The sequence below is a fragment of the Poecilia latipinna genome, unplaced genomic scaffold (assembly GCF_001443285.1).
Source record: "Poecilia latipinna isolate Pla-1442-1.1 unplaced genomic scaffold, P_latipinna-1.0 Scaffold500, whole genome shotgun sequence".
NCBI lineage: Eukaryota > Metazoa > Chordata > Actinopteri > Cyprinodontiformes > Poeciliidae > Poecilia > Poecilia latipinna.
In genome coordinates, this window is record NW_015113116.1 from 53,629 (window position 1) to 81,494 (window position 27,866).

The 27,866-nt window shown below is 38.8% G+C and overlaps 2 protein-coding genes across 7 annotated transcripts; one reads left to right on the forward strand and one right to left on the reverse strand.

The window, feature by feature from the left end:
* The first annotated feature begins 315 nt into the window (after window positions 1-315).
* Window positions 316-17,088, forward strand: LOC106952219 (polyhomeotic-like protein 1). Of its 4 annotated transcripts, none has more exons than XM_015040203.1 (15): window positions 316-625; window positions 2,132-2,289; window positions 4,014-4,130; window positions 4,457-4,522; window positions 5,489-5,617; window positions 5,690-5,854; window positions 5,954-6,035; window positions 6,727-7,697; window positions 8,013-8,148; window positions 9,021-9,193; window positions 9,283-9,376; window positions 10,852-10,939; window positions 12,842-13,079; window positions 14,547-14,754; window positions 15,247-17,088. In XM_015040203.1, the coding sequence occupies exons 2-15, from the start codon at window positions 2,167-2,169 to the stop codon at window positions 15,396-15,398; spliced, it is 2,742 nt and encodes a 913-aa protein (XP_014895689.1). In that variant the 5' UTR covers window positions 316-625; window positions 2,132-2,166; the 3' UTR covers window positions 15,399-17,088. The 4 variants fall into 4 exon arrangements, with proteins under 4 accessions (XP_014895689.1, XP_014895690.1, XP_014895692.1 ...); XM_015040204.1 differs by having other exon boundaries at window positions 2,165-2,289; XM_015040206.1 differs by having other exon boundaries at window positions 319-625; window positions 12,860-13,079.
* Window positions 17,089-17,302: 214 nt separating this feature from the next.
* Window positions 17,303-27,780, reverse strand: LOC106952221 (tyrosine-protein kinase STYK1-like). 3 transcript variants are annotated; one of them, XM_015040210.1, is made up of 11 exons: window positions 27,489-27,780; window positions 25,749-25,804; window positions 23,682-23,930; window positions 23,452-23,602; window positions 23,153-23,421; window positions 22,755-22,936; window positions 22,055-22,123; window positions 21,735-21,946; window positions 21,455-21,495; window positions 20,965-21,061; window positions 17,303-19,403 (listed from the first exon to the last, which is right to left on the reverse strand). In XM_015040210.1, the coding sequence occupies exons 2-11, from the start codon at window positions 25,801-25,803 to the stop codon at window positions 19,208-19,210; spliced, it is 1,521 nt and encodes a 506-aa protein (XP_014895696.1). In that variant the 5' UTR covers window position 25,804; window positions 27,489-27,780; the 3' UTR covers window positions 17,303-19,207. The 3 variants fall into 3 exon arrangements, with proteins under 3 accessions (XP_014895696.1, XP_014895693.1, XP_014895694.1); XM_015040207.1 differs by having other exon boundaries at window positions 23,153-23,602; window positions 27,489-27,778; XM_015040208.1 differs by lacking the exon at window positions 27,489-27,780 and adding an exon at window positions 26,891-27,147 and having other exon boundaries at window positions 23,153-23,602.
* Window positions 27,781-27,866: the final 86 nt, after the last annotated feature.

The window sequence follows — 27,866 nt, forward strand, 5'->3', positions numbered from 1 at the left end:
TATAGCTACATTCTTCTTCAGTTTCTCTCTATATACAAAATAAAGTAATACAAATTCTGATAACAATTAAATTAGCCTATGCTGTTAACCACAAGTAGGTTAAGAAATACAGGAAAAAATTATTGCAATAATGACGTTGAAAAATTACGCAATTTTGCATATTTGCGACACCAAACTAAAATTTCTAACTTGCACTTTAATTTATGTTTGTTGTCTTTGCAAAGTAACAAGCAAATGTTATAGTAAGTAATACAATGAAAATGTCCTATTGTTTTTTCCTCATTTATTTATTTACATGCAATTTTTAAAAAGACCAAAGTTGATGCCAAAGTCGACCTGTGTCTAAGGTATTCCCTCGTTAATCTCCGTCATCCCGTCGCGCCGGAAAAGGCAGAGCATCTGAAAAAAAAGGAGGCGTTTCCATCTAAACAACACCGCACAATCAGCTGCAAATTTATGCAGAGCAGTGAAATCTGTGCTGCTGCTCCTGCTACTGCTGTTGTCCTGCAAAAGAAGAGCAAGGGGAAAAAAGAGGCAGCACCACCGGGCACCGCGCATACCAACCGCCCGGGAGGCCGCTGAGTCCGCTGCGGGGAGCCGGAGCGAGGAACCCGGAGCGGTGACGGTAAGGACGGACCGAGCTGCCCCGTTAACGAGCCAGACAGCAGCGGCGGCTAGCGGGATACTAGCTGGAGTAGCCTCCAGCGGATCTGGTATCAACTGGTCTGAAGCATGGAGGGCAGCTAGCAAGCGTTAGCTCTGTGTTTGCTTCTCAGCTGATTGCTGCAGCTAAAGAAGGTTTTATGGGGTTGTGGAGGCTGCAGACTGAATGGTGTGCGGAAGGAATATTTAGAGGATGTGGACGAGTGATTACGATCATGCAATAAGAAAATGGGTTGGGGACACCTGATTTAAATGGGTCCTACATCCAGCTCACCTGCAAGGTGATGCATAGTTAAAAGAAAAAAAATATATATTTTTAGATAAAATGCATTTTTTAAAAATCGGATTTAGTCAAGATTTGAAAGCTTTGGGTTTGTAGGTAAGTGCATCAGTTTAGCTTATGTTTTGAAACTGCAAAATTCAACAGAGCAACAGCATTACAACTGTACATCATTTATTACATCTGCTATTGAGATGCTGAGAATAAATCAGAGATGCACCGATCAGATTTTCACTGGCTGATAGTAACTGCTCCTCTTTTAAGTCTGAACTAAAAGTTTTTTTTTAAGATTCAGCTTTTCTTCCCAAGAACTACAGTACATACAAAATCATTAGTGTGAACTTTGTATTCTTTACCATTTAAATGTTGTTAAACATTGACCATAAGAAAAAAAAAATGCAGTGAAGTCTCCTTGGGGGAGGTAATCCAATGAAAAATTAAGAGATTACAAAACTCATTATACTCGCTTTGTTTTTGTTCTACAAATCAGTAAGTTGTGTTAGTTTTTCAGCTTTGATGCATTTAATGCGCAGAAAAAAAAAAAAAAGAAAAACAGATTTTCAGAATTTGACCTTTTGGCTGATGAGAGCTGATCAATGGAATATTGGCTGATTTTTATCACTGATGAATGCATTTCTCAGAAATTGGACCTATAAATATCATCCTTACAATGTCATGAAAGGACTGGTTGAAATAAGATATGTGTTTCCCCTCAGAAATTCATGTTTTGTATTCCAATAATATGTTCAATCTGGTGGATGGAGTCTCAACCCAGTGGTTGCCCCCCACTGGACACAGATGACAGTACCCAGAGGTTAAAGGTCACTGAGAGAGTTGAAGCATCATGATGGCAAATGATCAGAAAACCAGTGAGGAAAATATTAACCAATCACAACTGACAACATCATTGCAGTTTTTATGTTATTTTCCCATTGTTTGATTTTCTAAAATCCCCTAAAGATTAATAGCACATTAAAAGCCGTATCCATCAAGTATTTCTGCAAAATGGTATGTGTTTGTTAACAGAGCACATTCAGTAATAGTTAATAGCCAACAGTGTGACAACACAGAGGGGTGATATTTGACCTGACGTGAGACAAGTTTTTTTTTTTTTTTTTTTTTTTGTTTTTTAAGGAGGAAATTCAGTTTTGTTTTGTTTTGTTTTTCTTCTTCTGTGTGTTACTTAAGGTTGTCTCAATAGTCTCCTGTGCTCATCTGCAGCCATGGAGGCGGATGGAGAGCAGAGCCAGCAGGGAGCCTCGACCAATGGGAGCGCAGCGTCTGGGGCGAGCTCCCGCCCCTCACCAATGAATTCCATGTCTGCGTATGAAAGGCAGGCGGTTCAGGTAGGTCTCAGTTTGTGTGAGTAATACGCCATCGGCTTACCTCAATAGCTGTTTTTGTTGTAGCAATTTAAAGCCACAAAGTCGACTTCAAAACGGTAAATTTGACACAGACATCTAGAAAACAATCTGACGTGCCAAGCCCAAGTTTACTCACGAAGCCAAACTAAAGAACTGAATTCAAATCCTGACTGTTCTAAAGGTTCTGTCTGTTTATAGAGTTTATCACCTGCCTGTATTATGGCTTTAGGTTTTATATTTAATGGTGAAAGATTTTTGCCTTCTCATTGTCAGAATTGTGAGTGAAGCAGTTGGATCCGTTTTACACACAGGTTACAACCACTTGTGTTGCCATGGCAAAGAGCAGAAATTTTTCCTGTCTTGCAGTGTTTCATGTCCCACGTTTTTTATTGTGCAAAGTTTCACCTAAGTGACCAAGGTAGGGTGGCCAGGCTCATGTTGGACAAAAGCAACTCTGCATGCCTGAGGATTACACATAGTAAATTACATTATCTTGACTCCAGAAATCTGTTAGATATAATATGTAGTAAGTCTAAAATAACTTAAAGTGACTGGTGTTTTTGTTGTTGTTGTTCTTTTTGATTTCTGGTGGCAAAAAAATACTTTTTTAATTCACTGTTAATATGCAGATTAACAGATTGCCATAAATTGGGGTAATTGTCATAATTGGGGTTTTTCCCAAATCCGAATATGTACGGGGGAAAAAAGAAAAACAAGTATGATTTTTTTATGTAATTCCACACTTTATTCTGTTTTTGGTCATTTTTTTATTGTCTTGCTTATTTTCTACCATTTTTATTTCTTTAAAATTTTCCCTTTGTTGTTGTTTTTTTCTAATGTTCCTTCTTTTTTCCTTCTGCCATTCCTTCCTTTCTTTTTTACATTGTCTTTCTTTCTCCTTTCTGTTCTCCCTGACATATTTCTTGTTTTACTTTCATGTTTTTTCCTTCTTTCTTTTCTTCCTTTTATCTTCCGTTCCTTACTTCCTTTCTGACCTGATTTCATAATGTGTTTTTGCTGCCTGTATTTCAAAGTCTTTTAAAAAACTTTTATATTTATGCTTACAAAATTAGCCATAAATATACAGAAAAGTGAGTCTGGAAAAGTATGAAATGTGAAATTGAACCTGTGGAGGAACTCTGGTTATTTAACTATGAAAGGAGGGCCATGAATATTCTTTGAAAAAGAAAAAAAGGTAATTGTACGCATTTGTTTTCCCAAATCTTGTCTCTGGGTGGTAATCTTTCTAATTTATGTCTTACGCTGATAATTAGTGAGAGAATCGAGTAGGTAAGGAAAGAGAGTGAGACTTGGAGGAGGCTGGGTGTTATTTTCTCAGGCCTTTGTCACCCTCCACCGCCATCTGTCTTTGTCACCCTGCACATACTAATCCAAGCCGCCGCGCTCGCATTCATCCTCTCAACTTATTACTGTATGAGGCTCAGCTCATACATCAGGCAGCTGGCAGGAAGCTGCAGCAGCATCTCTCCCTCCTGTTCTTGTTGATCTCACTATGTAGTTTTCTTCTCTCATCTAACCTCTTTCTTGGACAGCCTCTTTTTAGATTAGTTTTCTTCTAACAGACCTCCACCTAAATCACTTTAGTTGCTTCTACTCTTTTCTCCTTTATATCTACTGTTCTCTGTTCTCTCCCTGAAACTGCTTGTCATAATTCTCAATTTTAATATTTCTGCCATTACCTCTAGGCCCTGCAGGCATTGCAGAGACAGCCTAATGCAGCTCAGTACTTTCAGCAATTGATGCTGCAGCAACAAATCAACAGTGCCCAGTTGCAGAATCTGGCTGCTGTGCAACAAGTCAAGGTAAATATGATGAAGCTCAATACAAAATCCCACTCTGTTTATTGCAAAGATTTGTTTTAAATTGATCAAATAATGCATGAATAAAAAATGGATTGCAAAATAAGGCAGGGTGCAGTAATAAATTCCAGTGACAGAAGTTTAAAATGCAGGCAGTGTCCTGGACAGATGCTGTGTTATATTGGCAGACATACAACCAGAAACACTGAGCCACGTCCGCCGTCAACCACACGACAGCCTCTGCATTCACGTTTGTTTGGATTCAAGCGAAACCTCAAACATTTCCTTTTCTTCTTCTGTTTTTCTGCTCTTTGTCTCGTCTCCTACAGGCAACTCTGGCTGCCAGTCGTCAATCCAGTCCGTCCAGCAGCTCTTCTCAGACCAGCACTACAGTAGTACGCTCTGTTTTTTGTTGCTAGCTTAAAGCAAAAAAAAAAAAAAGGAATAATATTAAAAACATTTTAATACAAAACCTCATTTTTATGGACATTAATTAGCTAAAGATATACTGATCTTAGCTGTTTTTTTGGGCCAGTTCCAAGTCCTAATTTTAATAAATTGACTATTTGCAAAAGTCTTTAATATTTCCCTGAAAACTGTACTAGGTTAGAATTTTCTCTTCAAAAAGATCCGTGAACTTGTTGAATGAAACTATTTTATGGAAAAACGTAAAAACCTCACAGCAGATCATGAGTAGATGATGGGAAACACTTCCAGTCATCCATTGTCAAAGCGGGTATAACTGAATGCAAGCTTGATTAAAAATGCCTCCACTTTTTTTTTAGTTGAAAAAAGTCAGATGCAAAACAACCAAAGCTGCATTCAAATAAATTGGTGAAAGGGTGAAAAAAACAGGTAAATAAAAAAACATTAATCCAGAAAACTCCTATGAATGTCAACATGACTCTCACAGGCTCCCATAAGATTAAAGCAGGTATTAATGAGAGGTCTAATGGTTTACAGATATCCAGATTTCTGATATTTATGTCCGTCTTGTTTCTTAAATGATTTCAAGCAAGGCGTGAAATAATTTAAAAACCTAGATTTCTAGTCTGATTCAATAGCATGATCTATTAGTGATGTTTAAGTGGCAAATCCAGAGTACACTTTTTGGTTAGATAAATAACCTCCCAGCACAGATACATTATATGTGCAATAACCCACCATGGTTATTAATTCCTTGGCTAGATTACATTTAAAATAAACCGTCCTAATTCAGATCCAGTTCAGGTCTTAATTCAGTCAAGATGATGCGGTTTGATTCTAGCCAGAGCCATCAAGCATTCTCTAAACAGAAGAAGAAAATTCATTAGGAAAAGAAAGATTTCCACATATTAAAGTCTCACACTGTTGCTCTTCAGGCCAGTGTAACATCTGGAGCAGGTTCCACAACCAGCAGCCGTCCGTTAGGTGCCTCAGCGACGTCCACCCTCAGTCAGTCCGTGCTGCTCAGCGGAGCGACAGGTGGTCAGGGACAAATGTACCTGAGGGTGAGTCTCCCTCAGACAGCCGTATTCTCTGATCATATCAGTGTCAGCCATGACTTGCCATTTGTCCTGCAGGTCAACCGCTCCCTGAGACCCCCCATGTCCCCGCAGCTCATCTTCATGCCCGGTAGCACAGCGACCGCTGCTGTGGCGACCGTCGCCCAGCAGCCTCAGAGTCAGCAGCAACAGGAAGTAACTCCAGCCTCCTCCTCTTCCGGCGGCCAGTCGGATAATGACCAGGTTTGCGGAGTAACTGAGCCGACGAGTTCAAGTTGTGGTTTTGTCAGGCTGTGTCACAGAAGTGCTAATGTCACTGAAACATTTCTCGTGTCTCTGTAGGCGCAGAACCTTGCCATCAGAGGTGTGACGAGTCCCAAAGGTGTGGGTGTTAAAACCGAAGCCCCAGACAGGACTGACTCAGGTGGGGAGAAAGAAAATGGTTTTGACTCGCCTCATTTCTTAGTTTCCCCTTGTGGTTATTTTACAGCAGATCCTTTTACAGTAATTAAAAAATGTGGGGCTCCATTCCTTCTGACTAGAGTTGACAGGTTTGATTTATAAAGGTTTCCATTTTGATGTCTATTATAATTGTTTCATATTTTGTCTTATTTGTCTCTGCAAAGTGACAAATAAGTTATTTAGTTCCACGTTAACAATGAAAATAGCCTTCTTTTAACTACTAAATTAACTCTTTGAACTAACTTGTATTTTCTAGCTGTGGAAAAAGTTAGAACACCCTACAGCTAGTCTTCTCACCTGGTGGAAATAAGTTCAGTAAGAGGCTTTTTACCAGCCTCTAACATCGGTCTGAGGAAAAATTGCCTCATTCCTCACTTTCAGCTGTGATATATTAGAGATATTTCTTGCATGTACAGCCCATTTACATTATCTGAAAAGGCTAAAGTTCTGAGCTATTATTGTGTCCAGGACCTTTTATTTCAACCAGTTCTTAGTGGAATTACTGCTGTGTTTATGGTCTTTGTCGTGTGGCAAGTTTGGTTTCAGCTTTTATTTTGACAGATGGTTTTACATTTTCCTCCAGCCTGCGCTATTAGACTGTAGATGTTCTGTTTGATTGTGACCTGTATTAACATTTTCTTTTCTTTGTTCAGCTTCCTACTCGCTGGTCCAGCCGTCCCACCCATCAACCCCCCAGTCCCCATCTAAACCCAGCCCACAGCCGCCTCACATCAAGATCCCTACCTACCCTCAGCCTACGAACCTTAAAGCACACCCCGTCTCTTCGTCCGGTGCCTCCTCCTCTTCCTCATCCTCCACCTCCTCCATCCCTCTCTCCCAGCTCCTGCTTCATGGAACTCGAACACTGACCACAGGGACCACAGCTCCCACAGCGGCACACGCACTGGTCCTGACGTCCAACGCCACATCACAGGCCCATGGCTACCCGGTTGGCACGGCGACCATCAAACCTGCGGTCAACGCTCAGACTCTGGTAGTGCAGCCTTTGCAGAAAACGGCACTCGGCACGGAGAAATCGGGCCACTCTAACGGACCCATTCCCATCCAACCGAAGACTTTTCAGGGTCTCCGCGTTCCCCTTCAGCTTCCCTCCAGAAACCCCCCTCCCATCTTGCCTGCCCCGCCACCTGCTAGCAGCTCCAACCATTCATCCCAGCCTCCTCACATCCCGGTCCAAATTGTGGGGGCGAGGCAGAGCACGCTGGGGGGTACCCAGGCCCTCGCCCTGGCCCGTGGCAGCTGCAGCCAGGAAGGAGCGGCTGTGCTCAGCAGCTCATCCAGCCTGCTCACCATGGTGGCCTCCATCACCTCCAGGGAAGGCGGGGTTGTGGGCAGAGGGGTGGGGCTTAAGACTCTCCAGACTCCCCAGGAGGCTGCTCCACCAGCCCAGGCCCCTCAAGTTCATCCCCAGACCAATCAAAGCTCTGCACAGAGTCAGAATGGACCTGCATCTCAGAGCTCCGCCTCCTCTCAGTCACCAACCGTTACAGCTCCTCCCCCATCGCAGTCTCGCTCCACACACTCCCTCCCACAGGTGACTGAAGAGCAGAGAAGAGCTGGGGTGACGACCAATGGAGACTCATCAGGCGCCCAGACTCCACAGGTCAGATGGTTACTGTCTTTTGCCAGTTATATCGGCATAAAGATGCCTGACAGATGATGGTGATCAACACCATGCTGTGCCCTATATAATGTTTACAGCTGTTACAGCTCCTCCCCTATTGTTTCAAAATGACATATTAGTCATTAATCTTTAGTAGTTTGCATCTTGGATCATTTCCTGGGTATTTGCGTTCATAAAGTCTTTTTCAGATTGTGGTGCCTTTTTTGTTTCCAATTGAAATGATTCCTCGCTGTTTGAAAAATCTGAAATCTGTTCCCAGCTTTCATCTTTTCATTCTGCTTGTTTTGTTTTAAGGGAAAGCAGGTGAATGCCTCCCTAAAAAGAAAATCAGACTCTGGTTCAGCAAATGATGAAGACGGTCCGTCTCCTCCACGGCTCCAGCCAGTCAGAGACCACACCTCTGCACCCCCAGGCAACCCAGTCAGTGCAGGTAACTTCACAGTAAACAAGGGTAGCATGACATTTTTTTATTGCCAAGACAATAAAACTCTCCCATTATCAACTAGGCTGTTGCAGCACACTGGTTGCATGACGTTGTGTGATGCAACTGCGTCAAGTATTCTGCCCAAAATTATTAATGCTCCTGTCAGATTTATGTCTCGACGTAGTCTTCTCATTCTGTTGACATGTTTCCTCAATTTGCATCTCATGGAGGATCTCAAAAACTTAGACCTCATCACCAACAGTAAATTATCCATAAAATAACAAAATACCAGTGGAAACATGCAATAAACTGGTTAGCAATTACAAGAAGGGTTTTAAGGGTTTTTTAGTGCCAGTAAAGATTTTTCCACTTATTTGGAAGACTAATGATTAAATATCTTTTGACTTGCCATTTTTTTAATTAAAATAAAAACAGCTAAATATATATATTTAAATTTATACACTTTTTTACTTTCCTTACTGTCTTTTGAGAAATGCAGTCTCATTTCCTATCTCTAAAAAACTTCTTGATTAAATGAAATACAGCATTTTTTAATCAAAATTTTATTTTAAATCTAGAAGGATTAACAAAAATAAATAAATACATTTGGCCTAAATGTAGTTATCGTTGCTCTCATGAAACAAATGGCAAATAAGTATTTCAAACAGCAAAAGTTATAATTCCAACCATATTTGGATTTGGGGGTTGCAAACATTAATAAAGTAAATCACAGTTCATTCGGTGACTTTCTTTCCTTTTTTTTTTTTTTTTTGCTATAATGATAAATATTGGTCCACACCTCCTTCACAAAGACATGCTTCTTTAAATCATCCTGAACAGGTAATGGAAAAATCGTTACTCTTTCTCTGCCTCTGCAGGTTCTGCTTCTCCTCCTCCCGCCTCCTCCTCTCCCACCCCGATCCTGTCCGTGTCTCGGGGGGCTTGCAGTCAGGGGGAGCGGGCGTCCCCACCTCAGGCTGTAGTTAAACCACATGTTCTCACTCATCTAATCGAAGGCTTCGTCATCCAGGAGGGAGCAGAACCGTTCCCAGTGTGTACAATACATTTTTTGATTCATTAATTCCTTCCCATGTTTTCAGCCCTGTGTTATTACCGATTTTTGTTTTTCTTCTTCACCAGCAGATTTGTGGTCCAGCAAAGGACTCGGCTGGAGAGGATCTAACGGACGATAGTCCAGACACTAACCAATCAGAAACGGTCACTACGGCAACAGGTATCACCCTAGCTGACTTAAAATCACTACTTCCTTAGTCAATTTGTGTATTCCTCAAGAAAGTAAATCCTTATCTTGGCTGAGATTTCCAAGAGGCGTCTGAATTTAGCCTGTTGAGAGAGTGACCGAATTTGAAAGCTCAGAAAGGTAAAGCAGAGCAACTTTACTGAACTCTGCAGATGTTTCAACATGTAGACGAAAATAATTTCCCTTTTGCAACTCAGACCTTCCCCTTCATTTTTTTTTTTCAAATATCACTGATGCTGAAGATATCCAGCTCAGTCGTTTTTACTCAGCATCATTGCCCACATTGATTGTCATCATGACTTTGGGGAGCTTGCTGTATTTTTCAGACTATAAGTCGCTACTGTTTTTTCCCACGCTTTGAACCATGCAGCTTTTCTGTGGATTTCTCTTCCACCACCAGGGGGCTCTTTAGCAGGAAGTGAATCATTGGAAGTTCAAATTGGAAATCAAAGAAGAAAGTGCTAATTTTCATTTAGAACAAGCACATGCTAGCAGCAGGTGTTTTCAAACTCAAACCCCCTGATCATGGAAACTAAACGAAGAAGTTCATATGATGCAGCTTTTAAGTTGAGGGCTACCGATCTGGTAATACAAGAGGGAAATAGAGCCGCTGCACGTAAGCTCGGCGTGAACAAATCCATGGTTCGGTGTTGGAGACGCGAACCATGTGAAAAACCGAGAGCGGCGGAGATACCAGCCAGGTGCGGCTTATATGTGTACGCTTCCAGTTTAAAAAAACAAAAACAAAAAACTTTGAAGGTGCGGCTTATAGTAAAGATGCTCTATATAGTCCGGAAAATACGGTATTTATCGCACATTCACAGGGTGTCTCCGCATCGTTAAAAAGTCTTACATTCATTTGAAAAAAATTAAAAAGTAAGCACATATTCACAGGTCTTAATTTTTTTGGTGACAGGACTGCTTTATCTTGCGTATTCTATGTAGTTTATTTTTCTAGTGGGACTTTTTTGTCAGGCAAAACTTTTGGCCACAGGCCGATATCTTTGCGTTCTGAGAGTCAAATTGGTTGAGGCTACTGCTAACTAGCTGCCACCAAACCCTTGCTAGCTTACTGCTTTTGTGTTTACAACCACAGTCACCAGAAATCAAGCTGATAATCGGCCTGTTCTGCTCTCACACTCTTAGTCCGTCTGACATTGTTCAACAGTTTGGACCCTGTTTGAATTTGCGACTGCGTTGTAACAGCACAGTTTTAATTACAGCTTCCAAACTGGGAATTTCCACTTCTGAGTTTAATTGCAAGAGAGCTGAGAATGGAAAAAAACAATCTCAGCAAAGTATAACCCTTGCCTTCTCTCAACCCTGTGATTATGTACATTAGGAACAAAACCTTGAAAGAATGAGTCTCTTTCGTTCATATTGTCACATATTTATGAAAGTTTGGTAGCTGTATTAAGTAACTTCTGTCTTCTCTTTTGAAACCTCAGTGCTGAAGTGCGAGTACTGCAAAAACTTTGCTCCTGCCAACCAGTTCAGAGGCACCAAAAGGTTCTGCTCCATGTCTTGCGCCAAGAGGTACTTTACATGCATGAAACATGTGACACAATATATACAGTAGACATAAGATGATGAGCATCATCTTATAAACTCTCTTCATTTCAAGCTGCTGTAGCCACTCATATTTCATGGTTCTCTGAATCCTTTCAGCTATTTTTCCCATTGATATATTAATGTCTCTAGAATTTAAGCAAATTAATTTAAATTTCAGCAAAATAAATAGATTATTTTTTATTCACACATTGCATTTTAAAAGTGTTTATCCCCTTGAACTTTTGCACTTATGTTACAACCAGAAACATCAAGGTGTTCTGTTGAGGTTTTATCCTATTGACCAGAGCAACTCGATTGGATGCTAAGATGGGTCAGATTTTCTAACTTAGGAATTGGTCAGGCTTTGCCTTTGGCATGTCGATAGCAGATAAAACGCATTCAAAACACAGCACCACACACTCACTGCAAATTAAGCCATGCAGACGGGCATTTGGATCTGATGGCATAATAATATTTGTCACCTTAATCAGAATTAAATTTAGTTTTTGTTAACAATTTTGGGTCCTAGTCTTCATGAAGACGTGTTGTTTGAATCAAACTAATTACTTTTCAAGACACAAAGCAATGCACTGTGTTGAGGGGTTTATGATGCCACAGAATCATAAACCCGGTGCGTTCATGCCCCTTACAATTGTAGGAATTTTTGTAAGATATTTTAAAGATTAGCAAAATGCATGGATTTTTCTGTTGTTTTTCTAGCAAAGCCATGATCTGGGCCATTTGGAAACCTGTTCTAAGCTGCATGTGGGCTGTAAGCAAACAAAAATCTTAGCAAACTCAATAAATATGAGGTTTATCAGTGAACATTATTACAGAACAAACATCATGAAGACCCAGGAACACAGAGAAACAAAAGTGACAAGGAGGAAGCTCTTGTTCATTAAAGACAAGTGGAATCTGGTTTGGCAGCAGGCCATGCAGGTAACACGGTAAATACATTCTGGTCCGGTGATACCAAAATTAAACATTTCGGCCTACTATCAAAATACTCTGTTGAAACTGGCACTTCACTCTATACCTACATAGAAACGTGGTGGCAGCATCAAGTTGTGGGGACAGGGAACTTAACAGCAGATGATATAATGATTGACGGAGCTAAATACATGTTCATTCTGGGGGAAAAAAACAACAAAAACTCTTGCAATAGAGTTGAGGCCAAGATGTAGATTTAATTGTTAGCAGGATAAAAAAAAACCTGCACATGCTACATTTTTCAGAATTTTATTTGCAAAAGTTGTTGGAAAACCATGTATGTAACTTCCCTTTCACCTCCCATATTATGCACTTGTTTGTGTTGGTCTATCGCATAAAAGCCTGGTGTGTAAGTTAAAAATGTAAGTTATAGTTAAAAAAATTGTGGAAAAGTTCAAGGGGTGTACATTTTATAGCAACATGCCTTACATAACTCAGAGATTAATCATAATCAGAATGAATCCACAGAGGATTCTCATGAATTATCGTGTGGCTTCAGCTGTATGTTCACAGCATGTGTGTTTTCTGTGCTGCTTAAATTTGTTTTTTATGTTTAAATATTGTTACAGCCCAACTTCATTCATGTTGCAATTCCTATCTGGCTTGGAAATGTTTGTCTTCTGGAATTTCTATTGAACTGGCATCATTTTGTGATTTTTATATTGTATTTATTACATTATGTTTCACAATATAAACAATGCATGTTTTGCATTGTTTGGAACAGTATTTTGCCAGCATATGAGTTTGAAATTAATTTGCTTCTGCTTTGCATTTGTCTCCTTGCCCGATGCGTGTGTATAACTTCTATACCGCACACGGCCCAAAGAGACAAAAACTGTGTGTTGCTCGTCCCGGCTTCAGTACCGTATATGTCACTCTTTGTCTACGATACAGTATGTATTGGTTCCCCAGGTACAACGTCAGCTTCAGGCAGAAGTTTGGGATGCGACACAGTCACAGCCAGCGTCAGGATCAGGACCACGCCACAGACCGGGACCGGGACCAGGGCCAGGGCCAGGGTCACTTCTCTAACTCGGATGAGGAAGGAGGGATTGCAAGGCGGAGGGTTCCTCGTAGGACTAGCTCAGAAATAGCCAGTGCAAAGATCGCAGGAAGACCGGTACCTGCAAAGGTGAGAGAAAAGTTCTAAAACTTTATTAAATAATCAAAAATAGGTATTAATAAGCAGGTTTTTGTCATTCCTTTCTATGTAAAATGGAATAACAAATGATTTTAAGGGTAAATTTAATCAAAGCGGTTTCTGTAACAATGAAAAATGAACCATCAAACTGAATTTGGTGCCATCTGACATGAGTTGGTTGAGGTTTGGTGCCATCTAGTGGCCACAATAACACCACCACATTTCAGATTTTGTAATCCTTTACTTTTATTTACATTAGACTGTCTTAAAAGTGTATTTAGAGATGCCTCTTTTCTTAAATTGTGCCACTTTAGTCTTTATTCGTGCAACATTTTCTGGTAGATGGGCTGTTTTTATCTGGTTAGAGTGGTTTTATAGCTTTACTACTACTTTCGGGGATTCATCCAAAACCACATTTCCTCCAGATTGTGATTGGTGTTCTGCTGTTGTGGACTTGTTGCATACAGATACAGGACAAAGAAAGTTTAAATAAGTAAACAGTAAAAAAGTGAAGTGAATGTATGCAAATTCTGATTAGGTCTGTGAGTATGGTGCTACTATTCAAATGTTTTAGGATAATCATTATAGGTGTGGCAAGCAGCAGTTTTGTTAGTTTGTTGCTGTAGAACGTAGATGTTTGTGTTGAGGCAACGCCACGATGGGAAGGCGTCAGCAGACAATCAGTTGTTGCTCTATGTTTCTGTGAAGCAGGGCTCAGCAGCCTTTTCCATTCAAAGAGCCACGCTGCAACAATTTTCTAAGTTTGTACTACATACAATGTTTTATTATGAAAGCTAACAAAATTAAACCAAAATATATTTCTATTTTCAGATTTTAGAACAAAATTATTCCTCTGTTACAAGAGAGATTAGTTTAGAATGAAGTGAACTTTTTCTATAAATATGAAAAATGAAAGAAGATGGGTAGCACAGTCTGAAGTTAGATACTTTTATAATTAACTATGTAATTGACCAATAATTGGCTATGTAAGATTTTGCTACCTGCTGTGTTTTTTTCAAGCTAGTAAATGATTGCAGTGTACTTAATATTTCACACAGAACTTTTCCAGCTTCAGCTACATTTTTTAAAAAAAATTGAATCTGTTGTATATTTTTGTATTCTTTAGATTACATTCAAAAATGTTGAGTATATGATTCTGATACGTTAAACACTGAAATTGAAATAGTTAGGTTTTTTTTTTTATAAATTCACTTCTAGCATCTCCTATGAATAACAGTAGGAGCCTGTTGGGAAACACGTAGAATAAAAAAAAATCAGGCATATTTTAGGTCAACACTGGCTCTGTAATAAAGCACGAGGCTTTCAAATGTGTTTACACCAAACGTTTTTAGCTGAATGTGGCACCAAATGTTAGCGGATGTCATTTAAGATTTTGTTCAATAATTCTACAGTTTCTGCATTATGAATTGTCCAGTAACTCTCCTCTTCCACCCTCAGTGCCGCTCAGAGTCCAGCCATTCAGACGAGGAGTCCAGTGGACAGGAGGACGAAGAAGACGCCATGTCTCTGTCACCTGCTTCTTCAGCTTCCTGCCACCAGCCGCCTCCACCGCCTGCGACCGAGAGCTCAGCACCCACCTGCCTGCCTACCAGCCCCGCCCAGTGGACAGTGGAGGAAGTGTCGCAGTTCATTTCTTCGCTACAAGGTTGGAAGATCCGACTTCTGTCTTCCACCTTTTTACTTTCTCTTTACTCATCCACTTCAGTTAAATTGAAGAATCAACTTTGTTATTTGAGTTAATAGTTGCCTACTTTTAAAATTGATATCAGTTGCTTCTAAATTTGGAGTTAGCTCATTAAATTGTGTCAAACAGGAAGGTAATTGTCATGATATGAGGGAATAAACGAGAGGTAATCGTCAGTGGAAAACCGTACTTCTTTTATTTAGCTAACGCATAAGGTAACAACTTAACCTGCTTCTTATTCGAACTCATTTTTATGTATAGTTTCCTGGTGCTCCCTCAGGGGTCATGAAACCAAACTACCGTAACTCCAGATAAACAATAGAAACTAATCTCTCAACAGTAATTAAGTGGTTTACTTTTCTGTGTTGGTGTTTCTACAGTTTGAATAAGTTCTGTTAAGACACAGTTTTCTGTCCTTCCTTCCTACTTTGCTTGTGTTGCTGTTGCTCTCAGGCTGCGAGGAGCTCGCTTCCCAGTTCTTGTCACAGGAAATTGACGGACAGGCTTTGCTCCTGCTGAAGGAGGAGCATCTCATGTCCACCATGAACATCAAACTGGGCCCAGCCCTGAAGATCTGTGCTCACATCAACAATCTGAGGGACTAACGGTCGAGATCCTGGACCAGGATCAGATGCGGAGCTGTTGAAAGGGGGAAGGGAGGACCTCCAGGTGAATGTAAATGAGGTTCATTAAGGTTTCAAAACAGACTCTCCACTTGAATCGAGTGCTTCAGAATTGAAGCTTGTTGTCGGATTTCTCTCATATTTGCGAAGATTGAAAGGAATATCTGCTTGGTAATTTATCTAAAAACTGTGTTGGATGAAGATTTTTGGTGAAGGTACTGATTGCTGCCCAAAGTCGCTCCATACAACACATAAATGAAGATTTTATTTTCTTATTGTTTTGCACTTCAGAAACAAATGGCTGAAACATTTTTTCCCCAACATGTAGGAAAATAACTCCTCTTTTTGAAAGGTGGGGGCTGTCATATTTCATATACTTGTGAAATTGAGTTTTTCTAGATCACGTTGATTTATTTGTGAAATGAAAAATGGTTGCAGAGACAGCTATTGTTGATTTGGAAGGAAGCTCTGAACTCTAAAATGGCTCCTTGTGGGTCTTTGTGCGGAAAAATGTTTATTTGGATCAGTGTTTGTATACTGAGCTGTTACTCAGTAGGAATGACCATCATCATGTTTAAATGCTGGCCTTTTTTGATGGGTTCCCTCTAGCTAACAGGGTACAGAAAGAGAACAGGGTACGAAAAGCTGAAATGCCAGACAAGACTCCAAATGAAACCCAAAACGGTGACGGTTCTGGGAGTAAATCACATGTAGAGAAGACTTGAACATCCTAGGGGTTTATTTTACATGATGTAAAGTAGACAAACATGACAGCAGCAAATCTTTAGGATTTCTTTGCAGCCTGAGAAAAAGATGGAATTTGCTTTGATCATTTTCCAGAAAACACAATATGAAAAAAGATTTGAATTTCAAGACATAACATCTAACAATCCTTATCTCTAAACCGTGAATACTTACCTTCATTTATATTTAAATTAAAATATTTTAAATCTTAGAATTTCTACACCTTAAAGTGATTTTTTTTTTTTTTGACAAACTTAGTTTTTGGTTTGGTTTAGAGTTCCTAGCTGACATAACACACAAATTCAAAAGGGCCATTTCAATTATTTTTTGCATCTGGACGCTGTGGACCTGTGTGTTGTTAACACTGAGTCTTGTTAAGGCGTCAAACCGAACACTGAAACCTCTCACAGAACAGACGTTTCAACTTTACAAACTCTGCTTTAAAGAGGCTGTATTTACAGAAGGATAAACCAGTGCAGATTTACCAAAACAAAGTGTTAAAAATGTCAGAGTTGATTTAACTTGCCAAAAAAATAAATAAATATATGGATGATTGCTCTTTGCCACACCTCTAGATCAGAAACCAACCTTAGCATAATATTGGTACATGATTATTTTTCTTAATACAGAAAATTTAACCCAACTAGTTATTTTTTTAACTCAAAAGTCCAGAAAAATCTTGAGTTTGTAAACGCATTGAAGTCTGAAATGAAAAACATGCAAAAAACCTGAGTTTTTCACCTTGTCTCATTAAGCTTTATTTAAGGAGACCTACTGTTTTTTTTATTTTATTATTTAAACTGTGTAAACAGAAGCTTGTAGGAAATGCTGTCTGAAATGTGAAATAAAAATGAGCAGCAAACAATGCTAAATGCCAGCTGATAAGATATCTCTAAGCTGAGTTGTTGTGAACCGTCTTGAGGAAATGGGAAATGTGGACCTACATTTGTCACAGACTAGCAAACAGTTACATCAGACTGAATGACTGTGTGAATAAGAAAACCTTAAGCTATACTGTAGTAAGTGTAAAAAATTGCCTTTATATTTAATTGCACATTTGTTTGCTCGACTTTTTAGTTTGAGCCTTTTTTTATGTCCAAGTTTTCTCATGTTCTATCGTGGCCTTTCTTACTAGCCTCTACACTAGATTTAGACGAAGACTTTTCATATCATTCCTTCTTTTCTACGAACATCCGTAATTTTTAAAAACGTCTTCTTTCAAGCAATGACGTCCATTGCTTTTTCCCAAAGTGTGACTGAAATAGTAGCTACATTGATCAAGGAAACTTCTCTGTCTTCCTCATAGCTTTGTCATATATTGTGTACTTACCACCAATATTTACCTTTGTAGCTAGCTATTTTTGGCTTCATTGTGACTGGTTGTGGCTGCTTTCGTTCAAGAAGGGATAATCCTTGATGTGTGGTTTTTTTTTCAGTTTTCCCAGGATTCTGAAGTATTTAAATTTGCAGGTCCTTCCACGTGTAAAGTTGGATTAAAAGGACTCATTGACTGTGTTGTGAGCCTGTTAGTTCCTGTGTAATGTTTTTATTAGGTGCATCCATGCAGATTTGTTCATTTGATCTACATTTGCCCAAACAAGCAGCACCTTTCATCCCTAAATTACTGAAGATTCTGCAAATCTTTCATTTGCAATAATCAGAAAAACTGCAAAATCGTGAAGGAGTGTGTTTGACGAAGAATGATTGATACTATAATGCAAATAAATAATCAAGAAACTGTTGTAGAACTTTGATTCCGGAGTCTTGATTTTTATTCAGACAGTTTTTTTTATAATATAGCTCCACCTCTCCATCCACTGGCTTAGAGTTCATAATTCCATATTGGACTGCAGGGAGGTCTTGAATTTTGTGTGGCATTTATGAAGTACGTTTCCCCGGAATGGGCATCAATTTTATTTTATCATCTTTTCTTCGACTTGTGTGAGTCAAGTGACATAACAGCAATGCAAACATTGTACTATCATTCACAATTCTACAGAATCTATTACTTATTGTAGATAAACATTGTTCATGTTTCTTCTTACATTGTTGGTAGATTAATTTCCCAGCAGGACTTGACACCTAGCAGCACCACTAAGGATGGTGACATCTGATTTAATGTTGTCACTCTGGTCATCCATCAAACTGACCAGATTTAAACCCTGTAATCACTCTTTATTCAATCACTAGCATTTTTTAAATGTAATTTCTCAAAAATGTTACTTTTTGGGATGCAGCAAGAATACCAGTAACCAAGAAAGATGGCTGTGTTTTTGTTTCTGACTGTTTTTATAGAAACTTCTCTAGTTCCATCTAGATTTTCTTGCGAGCTTGCAGCTAATAGCTGAACTGATGAGTTTGCTGTGAGATATCCCAACGCTGTGGTAAATCTCTGATTCATAACCAGATGCAGTAGTAATGGCGTTAAAGACTACCAATTGGCCAGTGCAACATTTGGTTACCATGGAGACTGCACATTTCTTTGACAACTTTTCCACTTCCTCGAAAGTCAAGACATTCGTCAGGTGCTGTTACTCTACCAAAATTTGTTTGATTTCTTCTTGGTGAAACAGAGACTAGGTTTTATCAATATTCTCCAGACAATAAAAAATCTATTAAATACTACTGTATGTTTATGAAGTCATAATTTATTTGTTTGAGCACTGCACATAAACCCTGCATCTTATTTCTTTGTGGTGATATGGATCGAATTAATAAAATAAGCAATACTTTTTGGTATGTCTTTAAAAAAAAGACAGGACTGACTTTATGTTTTAAGTGCTTTATTTATTACGTCCAAGACGACCAAGGTATTATTTACCAAAATATTTTAAAAAGAATAAGTTACCTAAAACATACTACATGGTTGTGCTTCATATTTTTTGTTCCAAAACTACTTATAAATATAAAAATATGTTTTCTAAACAAACAATGTAATTGGCACATTTTGTGCTCCTGCAGCAGTACTTGGTACTTTAAGGAATTAGTTTCGCTGGACTGTGAATAATTGCTCCAATAGAGTCCTTTGTCACAGCAGTTCCAGCCAATCAGAACACAGCGTAGTTCAACGCCTCTCCATATCCCGCCTCCCTCATGTATCTTTCCAAGTTCAGTGGCTCAGGCGCTCTTAGAGCTGTGCTCCCATTTGCCGATTGCTCTCCTGTATGAAGCATCCTAATCAGTCCGGTGACCGAGGGACGTCCTTGGGGGCTCCAGCTGCAGCACGATTTCATCATGGAGTACCTACAAACACAGTTAAAGAGTGAAAAACGCAAACATGTTATATTTGCAATTTACTTAAGCAGCTGCAGAAAAACATGAGTTTGCCACAGGAGGGATAAACTACCGTATTTTCCGCACTATAAGGCGCACCGGATTATAAGGCGAATAGAATAGAGGCGTCATACTCTATTATTACACATCCACATTTATAAAGAACTGGTCCCCGAGTACTTTATATAGTAGGCTGGCCCAGTCGTTGTTTCACTCACGGTGTTGCGATATTATGCCCAACTGCTTTCTGGGTAACACAGACCAACCGACATGCTGCAGAGAGTCTCTGTCTCTCTTCCCCTGCCCCTCCCCCCCTTTAAATGTATTATCAAAATTTATTAACAAAACCGTGTTCTGACAACTATCCCAGCATGCACCGCGCACTTCTTCTTCTACGGGGAAAAAGAAGTTGGCGGCTGCTTACCGTAGTGGACCAACTACGTAAGCAACCTACTGCATGTCTGTGTAAACATGACGTCTTTCATTTCGATCTGAGTTAATTAGCGTAGCATTTCTGCCGGATTTTCACAACATATCAGCCACGACAATGGACAGGGGAACCAACAAGTTCATATCATCTTTTTTGGACGACATCAAGGTGTTTGAGCCACGGGATGCCTCTAACATTGTGCGCGTCACAGCTAAAAGCTACCGATAGATGAGGAAAACAGCAGATCCTCACACCCTCAGCATATAGCTGTGGACAAGATCACTGATGCCTATTGTTCTTGCAAGGCTGGGTAAGTCGGCATTCATGGTTTTGATGGTCCACAATGTACATTAGCATATGTTTAGTACTGTAACTTGTGTTTGTGAGACGGTCACGCACGTGGTAGCTGCACTGTGACCTAAAATGGGCATTAGCCAATGAAACGCGGCCCCTGTGGTATAGTCCGTTGCTGGACCTGTTGTGGCTGAATATTGGTCCATATATAAGGCGCACCGGATTATAAGGCGCACTGTCGGCTTTTGAGGAAATTGAAGGTTTTTAGGTGCGTCTTATAGTGCGGAAAATACGGTACATGTTTTATGAGAGCAGGGCACTGTAAATATGTTACTAATAACATGTTTGGTAATTCCTGTGAAAAGCTTAAAGTAATTTCTGTATGTTTATTTGTATCAACAAATATTTTCCACATATGATCTGCTGTTTTTTTTTCAGTTTGAGATCCGGTAATTTAAGTCTTTGGCTATTTTGAGATAAAACTGATATGATCAAGATTTTGTAATTTGCTTCTGTAAATCAGGTCATTAAGTACCCTTTCTTAGACTAAAATTCAATAATATACTCCAAATGTTTTCAGAAACAGAATAACCACAGAAACACAAAAAATGTGTTTCTGTAAATCTGTAAAAAATACAGTTTTAGATCTAAACTGAAAAAATGAAATCTATACTCATTTTTCTCTATCAACGTAAGTTTATAAAAAAAATTTCTGACCAGCTACTGCACTTTTTAGCCTTCATGTGTAGACATGGGATCATGGTAATGTGTTTCTGCATAAAGCCTGTTTTCTGCGGCCGTTCTTACAGTGTGTTGGAGCAGTTGGTTGGTCGTTTCAAAGTTTTTCCTCTTTGGAGATACTGCAGGAGTTCAGTCGACATGATGTGAGCAAAAGGTGGGTCACCTAAAAGCAGAGAAGTTTTCATTTATTATTTTATGACTTACTGCCTATTTGTTTATAATCGTTTAATTAATGCATTTGCATGACTGGTGTTAAAATATTACTAAATCTGTTGACTTGCTAAGGAGATAAATCATTTTTTATCAATTTTAGACATTTTTACTGCCCTGTAAAAAAAAAAGAAACATGTAGAATGTGCAATTTTCTTATTTGTATATGTGTAGTTTCCTCACCTTTGTTGTTCAAATCTAAACTTTATATAGCTATATGATTTAAGAAAGTGGAAGAGATGACAAGTTGTGACACAAAATCCATAATATGGAAAAAAAATCTAAACCCAGTAAGAATTGAGGATATTTTGAAATTCTTTCTCAATAGTGCTTGTGGAGTACTCACCCAATGAGACCATTTCATAAAGGAGGACACCAAATGACCATCTGTGAAAATATTTGAAAGGTAACTTTAGGTCACTTAAGTTTTTACCAGGTTAAGCTACAGCATTTGCAAAGTCCAGATGTGCAACAAAAATGTCTGAATGCAGCAGATTTACATTGAAGTGAATCATTCTGATATATTTGGTAATGCCAAATCCTGACATACAACATCCAGATCCATTCTCTCCGGTCAGTAACACGTTCCTATCGTTGTGTTTCTTATAGGGAACTTAAACACTTACACGTCGCTGCTGTTACTGGCCGTTCTCCTGGCCAGAACTTCAGGTGCCTGCCATTTCTTCAGCTCCATTTCCTCCACCAGCCCAGCAGTGTCGACCTGTGTTCTGTGATAAGCTGGGCCCAATCCCCACAGTTTGGCCGTCAAGTCGCCACCAACCAGAACGCTGCGAGCTCCGATGTTCCCGTGGATAGATCCCTGACTGTGCAGGTAATCCTAGGATGAAAAAGATGACATAGGTTGGATATAAGTCAAAAGTAAATGGTAGAGTAGTAGAAATTTCAGAAATGAGAACATAATAAGAAAGACCGCAGTTCAACTAACCAGAGCAGAGGCCACTTGTCCTGCCATGGTGAAGATCCTCTTTTCTGTCAGTTCATGACTTGTGTTATCCTTTAGTGGGGGAAAAGTGAGGGAAGTTAGGGGCTTCCATGTTTCAATGCATGTTTTGAGGTCTAAGCAAACTGAAAGTCTCCAAAAGGCCCAGAATTCATTTAATATGGTGCGACATTAGGGCCAAAATTAAGATTATTGGGCACCCGGTGGTGGTTACGTAAGGACATGTTGACCAACTCAAGAATTGCACAATACTAAGAAAAACGTTCATAGCTCAAAAGTTATGTTGACACATTCATAATTTTAAGATAATTTAAATTAACCTCTGCTAGTTAAAGAAATGGTCAGAACATAATGACATCAGTCGTTCCTTTAGAGGGCATGAACAAAGCTAAACAAAAAAACTCAAGAGTTTAATACAGTGAAAAAAACTAAAACTGGAAAAATATCTGCTTTGTGTTAATAAGTGGAAATCATTATTTTCTAAATAATTAAAATAGACCTTGAACAAAACAGAAAAAAATAACTTTTTTGTTGGTTGTGTTTTGTAGCTGGTGGCTGATTTATTACAGATATTATTACACCTTCTCAAACGAATCGCAAGTGATGCTGTTTTTATTTAAACATGAGTCTAAACCCACATGTGACAATATTATCAATGTTTCTGAGAAGAACGATTGTACTCTACCTCTCTGCACTTCCACAGGAACCCCAGTAGGTCTCTGTGCCTCAGCTCCTCCAGCACTATCACCAACGGCGACCGTACAGAAACCACGCCCAGTAGAGCAGGAATAAAAGGGTGAGGGCCCAGTCCTCCCAGGAAGGATGCAAACCCCAGAAAGTGCTGTTTCTCACGGTTACTCGCATTTTCTGAGGAAAAATGAGGATAAGAGAACTGATTTAAAAAAAAAAAAAAAAATATATATATATATATATATATATATATATTTAGCAGCAAGTGCTAAAATCTTGCAGCTTTGGAGCTTTCATTTTCTAAGAAATTTAAATTAATCTTTGATTTTCCAAATTTTTTTGTCAGTATTTGAAAAACAAAAAACAAACAAACAAACAAAAAACTATGTTTACCTTTTAGTGCTCTCAGGATGACATCCTTGTTGTCCATGCGAGCTCTGTAGAAGCTTACTGTGTCATTAGGTTTGGTGTAGAAAGATGGTGTCAATGCAGTGACATCACTAAAGTTTCCAAGAGGCCTCCTTGTGGATGTCTGTGGTTCTGCAGTCACTTGTCTCTCTGGAGAGTGATGCCTTGTTGCATGTCTTTCTGGAGAGTGATGCCTTGTTGCATGTCTTTCTGGAGAGCGATGCCTTGTTGCATGTCTTTCTGGAGAGCGATGCCTTGTTGCATGTCTTTCTGGAGAGCGATGCCTGGTTGCAGCTGCATGTCTGTCTCTAGTTCTATGTGGTGCTGCAGTCCCGTGCCTCTCTGGGGATTCATGTTGTGGCTTCGCATTGTGATGTGTGTTTTGAACTCTCATTGGCACATCTTCATGTTCAAGAGGGTCAATCCCTGGGGGCGCTTTTTGAGAGAAAAAATACAGAATAAATCATCTGTTTGATTAGTATTTCACAGAAAGAGTAGACCAAAATTAGCGTACCATCTATTCCCTGAAGGTGGTGCCTGTGGTGGGGGTGACGGTTGTTGTCGTGGTGGTGATGGTGGTTTCGCTGTGTGTGTCTCTGGTTTGTGGTGTGCTGGTGATTGTGGTATCGAGTAGGAGTTCTGACTCGTGTCCGCTCACTCTGATTACAGAACAGTAATATAAAAATGATCAATAATGTGATCAAGGTGAGCGAGACCAACAACGAAGGGACGACAATCACTCCAAGCTGATATTCTCGTGTTACTGTGAGAAAAAAGATAAAGGAACATGTGTTAGCATGAAGTCCAAGAAAATGCAAAGCTTTTAAAATTTTTAGTCCTATTTCATTCCGTTCTGCTGTGTTTTCTCATGCTGACGGGAATTTCTGTCTTGACATTGTTGTCTTCTCTTCCCACCAAAGATTATAATGTTCACACTGTGTGGAATGGTAACCACTTAAAAGATAAAAAAAACAACAACTAGATTTTATAGATTTTACAGCAAACTTCATAATAACCCTGGAAGTCTTTATATGTGTTTCTTTTTTTAAATTCCTTGTTCATTAATTTTTTGGGGCTTTTGCCCGTTTCTGTCCCTTCAGTTGCTCTCTGACCTCCATATTGATTCCTTTCTCCACCCTTTAACCATTTGGTGTTTGAGGCTGATTCTATGTCAATTCTCGTATTGTCTCTCAAATCCATGGATTTACACACCCTCTGCTGTTTAACACAAGGCTCAGCTGTCTTCTTGATGAAGAATGTAAAGCTACTGTTGAAGTTGAACAAATCCCATTCTGGTTCTGGCACATTTTAAGGAGTGGTGTGAACTTTGTGGAATGATGTAAATCATTCAGTGACATTCTCATTAAAGGCTTGGCTTGAACTTTCAAGAGCAGACCTTTGATCAACAAGGATTTCCAGCATTCTCCTGCTCTCTGCTCATCTTGAATCTATGGATATATAGTTTTTTAAATTAATGTTTCATAGGACAAAGAGGTAAAACCAGTTGCTAACTAACTAGAATCACATTGAAAGGCAAACCTGAGACTTTCTTTCCACATACATTTGATCGGTGAATGCTTTCTAGACATTTATAAGATCTAGACATAGAGAAGAAAATACGTTGCTTCCTTACTCCATTTCATTCCCCGTCCTCACTGTTTTCTGGTTTGGAGCAAAATTTATTTAATAACCCAATAACGTATCTACTTTTTCTTTATCTAAACTTACTGTGGTTGATTACTGTCTCTTGTTGCACTAATCACCTTTAATCATTGTTCTGAATCATTCCCCTTTAGTTTTTTCAGTCACTGCTGGTTTATCTGCTCTCCTCCATTGTCTGCTTTCTGTTTGTGAATTTTCATGTTTCATTTCCTGCACTTTGTTTGGGGTTTTTAGAATTTGAGACTTTAGAGTTTTTTCCTTATAAGTTTTAGTATAATGTATTAAACATTTTTTCCCCCCATTCATCTCTGTCTCACTCAATGCCTGTATTTGGGTCCCACAGTCATTGCTTATATAAATGTTAGCTGTTGTTGGTTGAAACATGTAGGCTTTAAAAAAAAAAAAAAGAAAAGATAATGAATGTGTCTTGGATTTTCAGGCAGTTGCTGCATTGACAGCCTTTGGAGTTTCTGGTGTATTTTTGTCATTTCTCCATCGTTGTGAATAGTTTCAATCTATTTTCATCTCAGAAATTATCTAGTCTAAATTAGACAATTTAGACTAATTCTGCATAATTCACATTTGAAAGTCAGTAATCAAATAAATCTCTATAAACATATAAAAGTATAATAATGTCACTTGCAATGCAAGTACTTCATTTACAGCCAAATTGAGCTAATGTTTTATTCAGCAGTTTAGGTTAGCTTCAGCATAATGTGCAACAATCACATTTAAAATAGCTCATAACCAGAATGAAAATCTGAACTGAAGTTTACAAAATGTTATATTTTGGCCTTTTTTTTTCAGGGTAAAACAGGAAGATAAGTATGAATTTTAAACAATCGGAGTGGAAATGGCATACATGAGATAAAGCTTTGAAAATGTTAAGTATAGTGAAGATGCAGTTTTTATTACTTACAACAGAGCCTGTCATCTGGAGCACAGGGACTAATGTCCGTGTAGTTGGTTGTCATCCTGTGGAAAACAGGAAGATTATACAACAGACATTTCAGCACAGAGATCAGCTAGAAACATTTCCAGTGTCCAGCAGCAAAAGACCACTGCCTTTATGTCAGCCTAATGATGGAGTTTGTTACATGATGCAACACACACTTGCACATGCCTAAAATCAATTAATAAACCTTTAAATAAAGTCATTTTCTGTAAATCTGAAGTCTCAAAAGAATATAGAAATAATTGCATTCAGAAACATGAATACATGACACAATAAATAATACGGTAATACAGCAATATCTTGAGCCTAACGGTTGACAGAGAAGCGTTTTGCAAACAAGACGACCTCCACCACTTTATGTCGCAACCTTTCAAATTTCTGTGAAACATTTCCAACGTTCACCTTAGTAACAGTACGGATCAGGAGAACAAAACTAAAACACAGTTACAAGATAAAAAAATGACGATAAAGGGGAGAAGAAGAAACACACATGGAAAGGCCCTTTGTGTAATATCTAGATGTTACACCCATTTTCCTTCCACCAGAACGTGTTTATATATTGACAGATAAGCTCATGGATCAGGTTACAATAGGAAACCTCTTCAATCATATTCAATAATTAGAATGTACGCCCAATGAATCTCATTTGTCAGATTAAAGGTATAATAAGTTTTTTATTGGTCTGATGAATTATTCTAATTTTCATGATAACTGACAGAAGTAAACATTTAAACAGCCTTTATAGAAAAAGAATATGTGTATATATAGTTCTTATATGAATCTATATAACGTGTTTCACTTAGTGACGACATCCTTAAAACAAATGGTTTTTTCAATAATATTTACATTTATTGAATGTGTCTGTACAAGACCCATCCCCATGTTTAAATACAAAATAATGTCATTTATTTATTCATTTATTATTTTTTTAAATACATAATAAAGACTCAAGTAGATAACCATCAACTAATGAGTTATAATCTTTAACAGGATTGAATGTTTGGTTTTTGGAGAACTGAGGTTATTTTAAGACATTTATAAGATAAATTTTATATTTTTCTTTCAAATTGAACATATGTTCATCAGATTTTCTTGTTGTTTCTTACCTTCAAAGGCCAGTTTTACCAAACATGTTTAACTGGAGCAAAAGTCACCACAGTGATAGGGTGGCGTTAAGATATCTACACCAAGACCAGACAAACATCCAGCAGTGCTGGATCATCCAAGACCTTTATGGTTTATAACTTATAAATCTACTACGGAATATTTGCACGAGTTAAAAAGTAAAACACAGCATGTGGAAAAAAAAACAAAAAACATTTGTACAGAAACAAAACGCAAAGTCACACCTGACGTTTGTGTTCTGACTTAAATAAATGTGACTAAACCAGTTTGACAGCATTGTTCGATGACAATCATGTCTCGTAGTGACTGCGACGAGCTCCTACTGTACAAACAATCAGAGTGAAAATGACATTTCACAGTTGGGAAGTAAAATAAAAGTATTCATTCACATTCAGTCATATTGAAATGTTGTTGCAAATTTGTGGGCTAAGACAAAGATACCCTGAACATGACAGAGTGCACTCAATAATGTTAAGATTGTAAAGTGATGCTATCTGTTTACAGGAGATACATTGCTATATAAAATGCAAAAGCAGAACAAAGAAAAGTATTCTGAAAGCCACCATATTTCCATCTTACCTGGCCACCTATGTGAGACCGCTGAGGTGTCAAACTCTGTGTTGTAGGAACAAACGTATAGTTTCCTCTTTAGCTTTCCGTATTTGTTTAGAGCTATAGAGTAAATTCCATTGCTTCCTCTCAGTCGTCATTGTTTTCAGCAGATAAAACAACAACCAGACACATTTTCATTAGAGATAGAAGTTTCTTAAAATGTAGCTTCTGTTGTGTTGTCACCCGCATAGTACTATTCTCTCACTTGTCCTTCCACTTCACTTTTTCTCTCAGGTTTTCCACACCCACATCCCGCCCAGCGCCCTCAGCGCCTGCATGCAGTGTGTCGTTAGGCTGTGTTGTATTTTCTGTATGTCATCCATTGCATGTGTGTGGTAGGAAAAA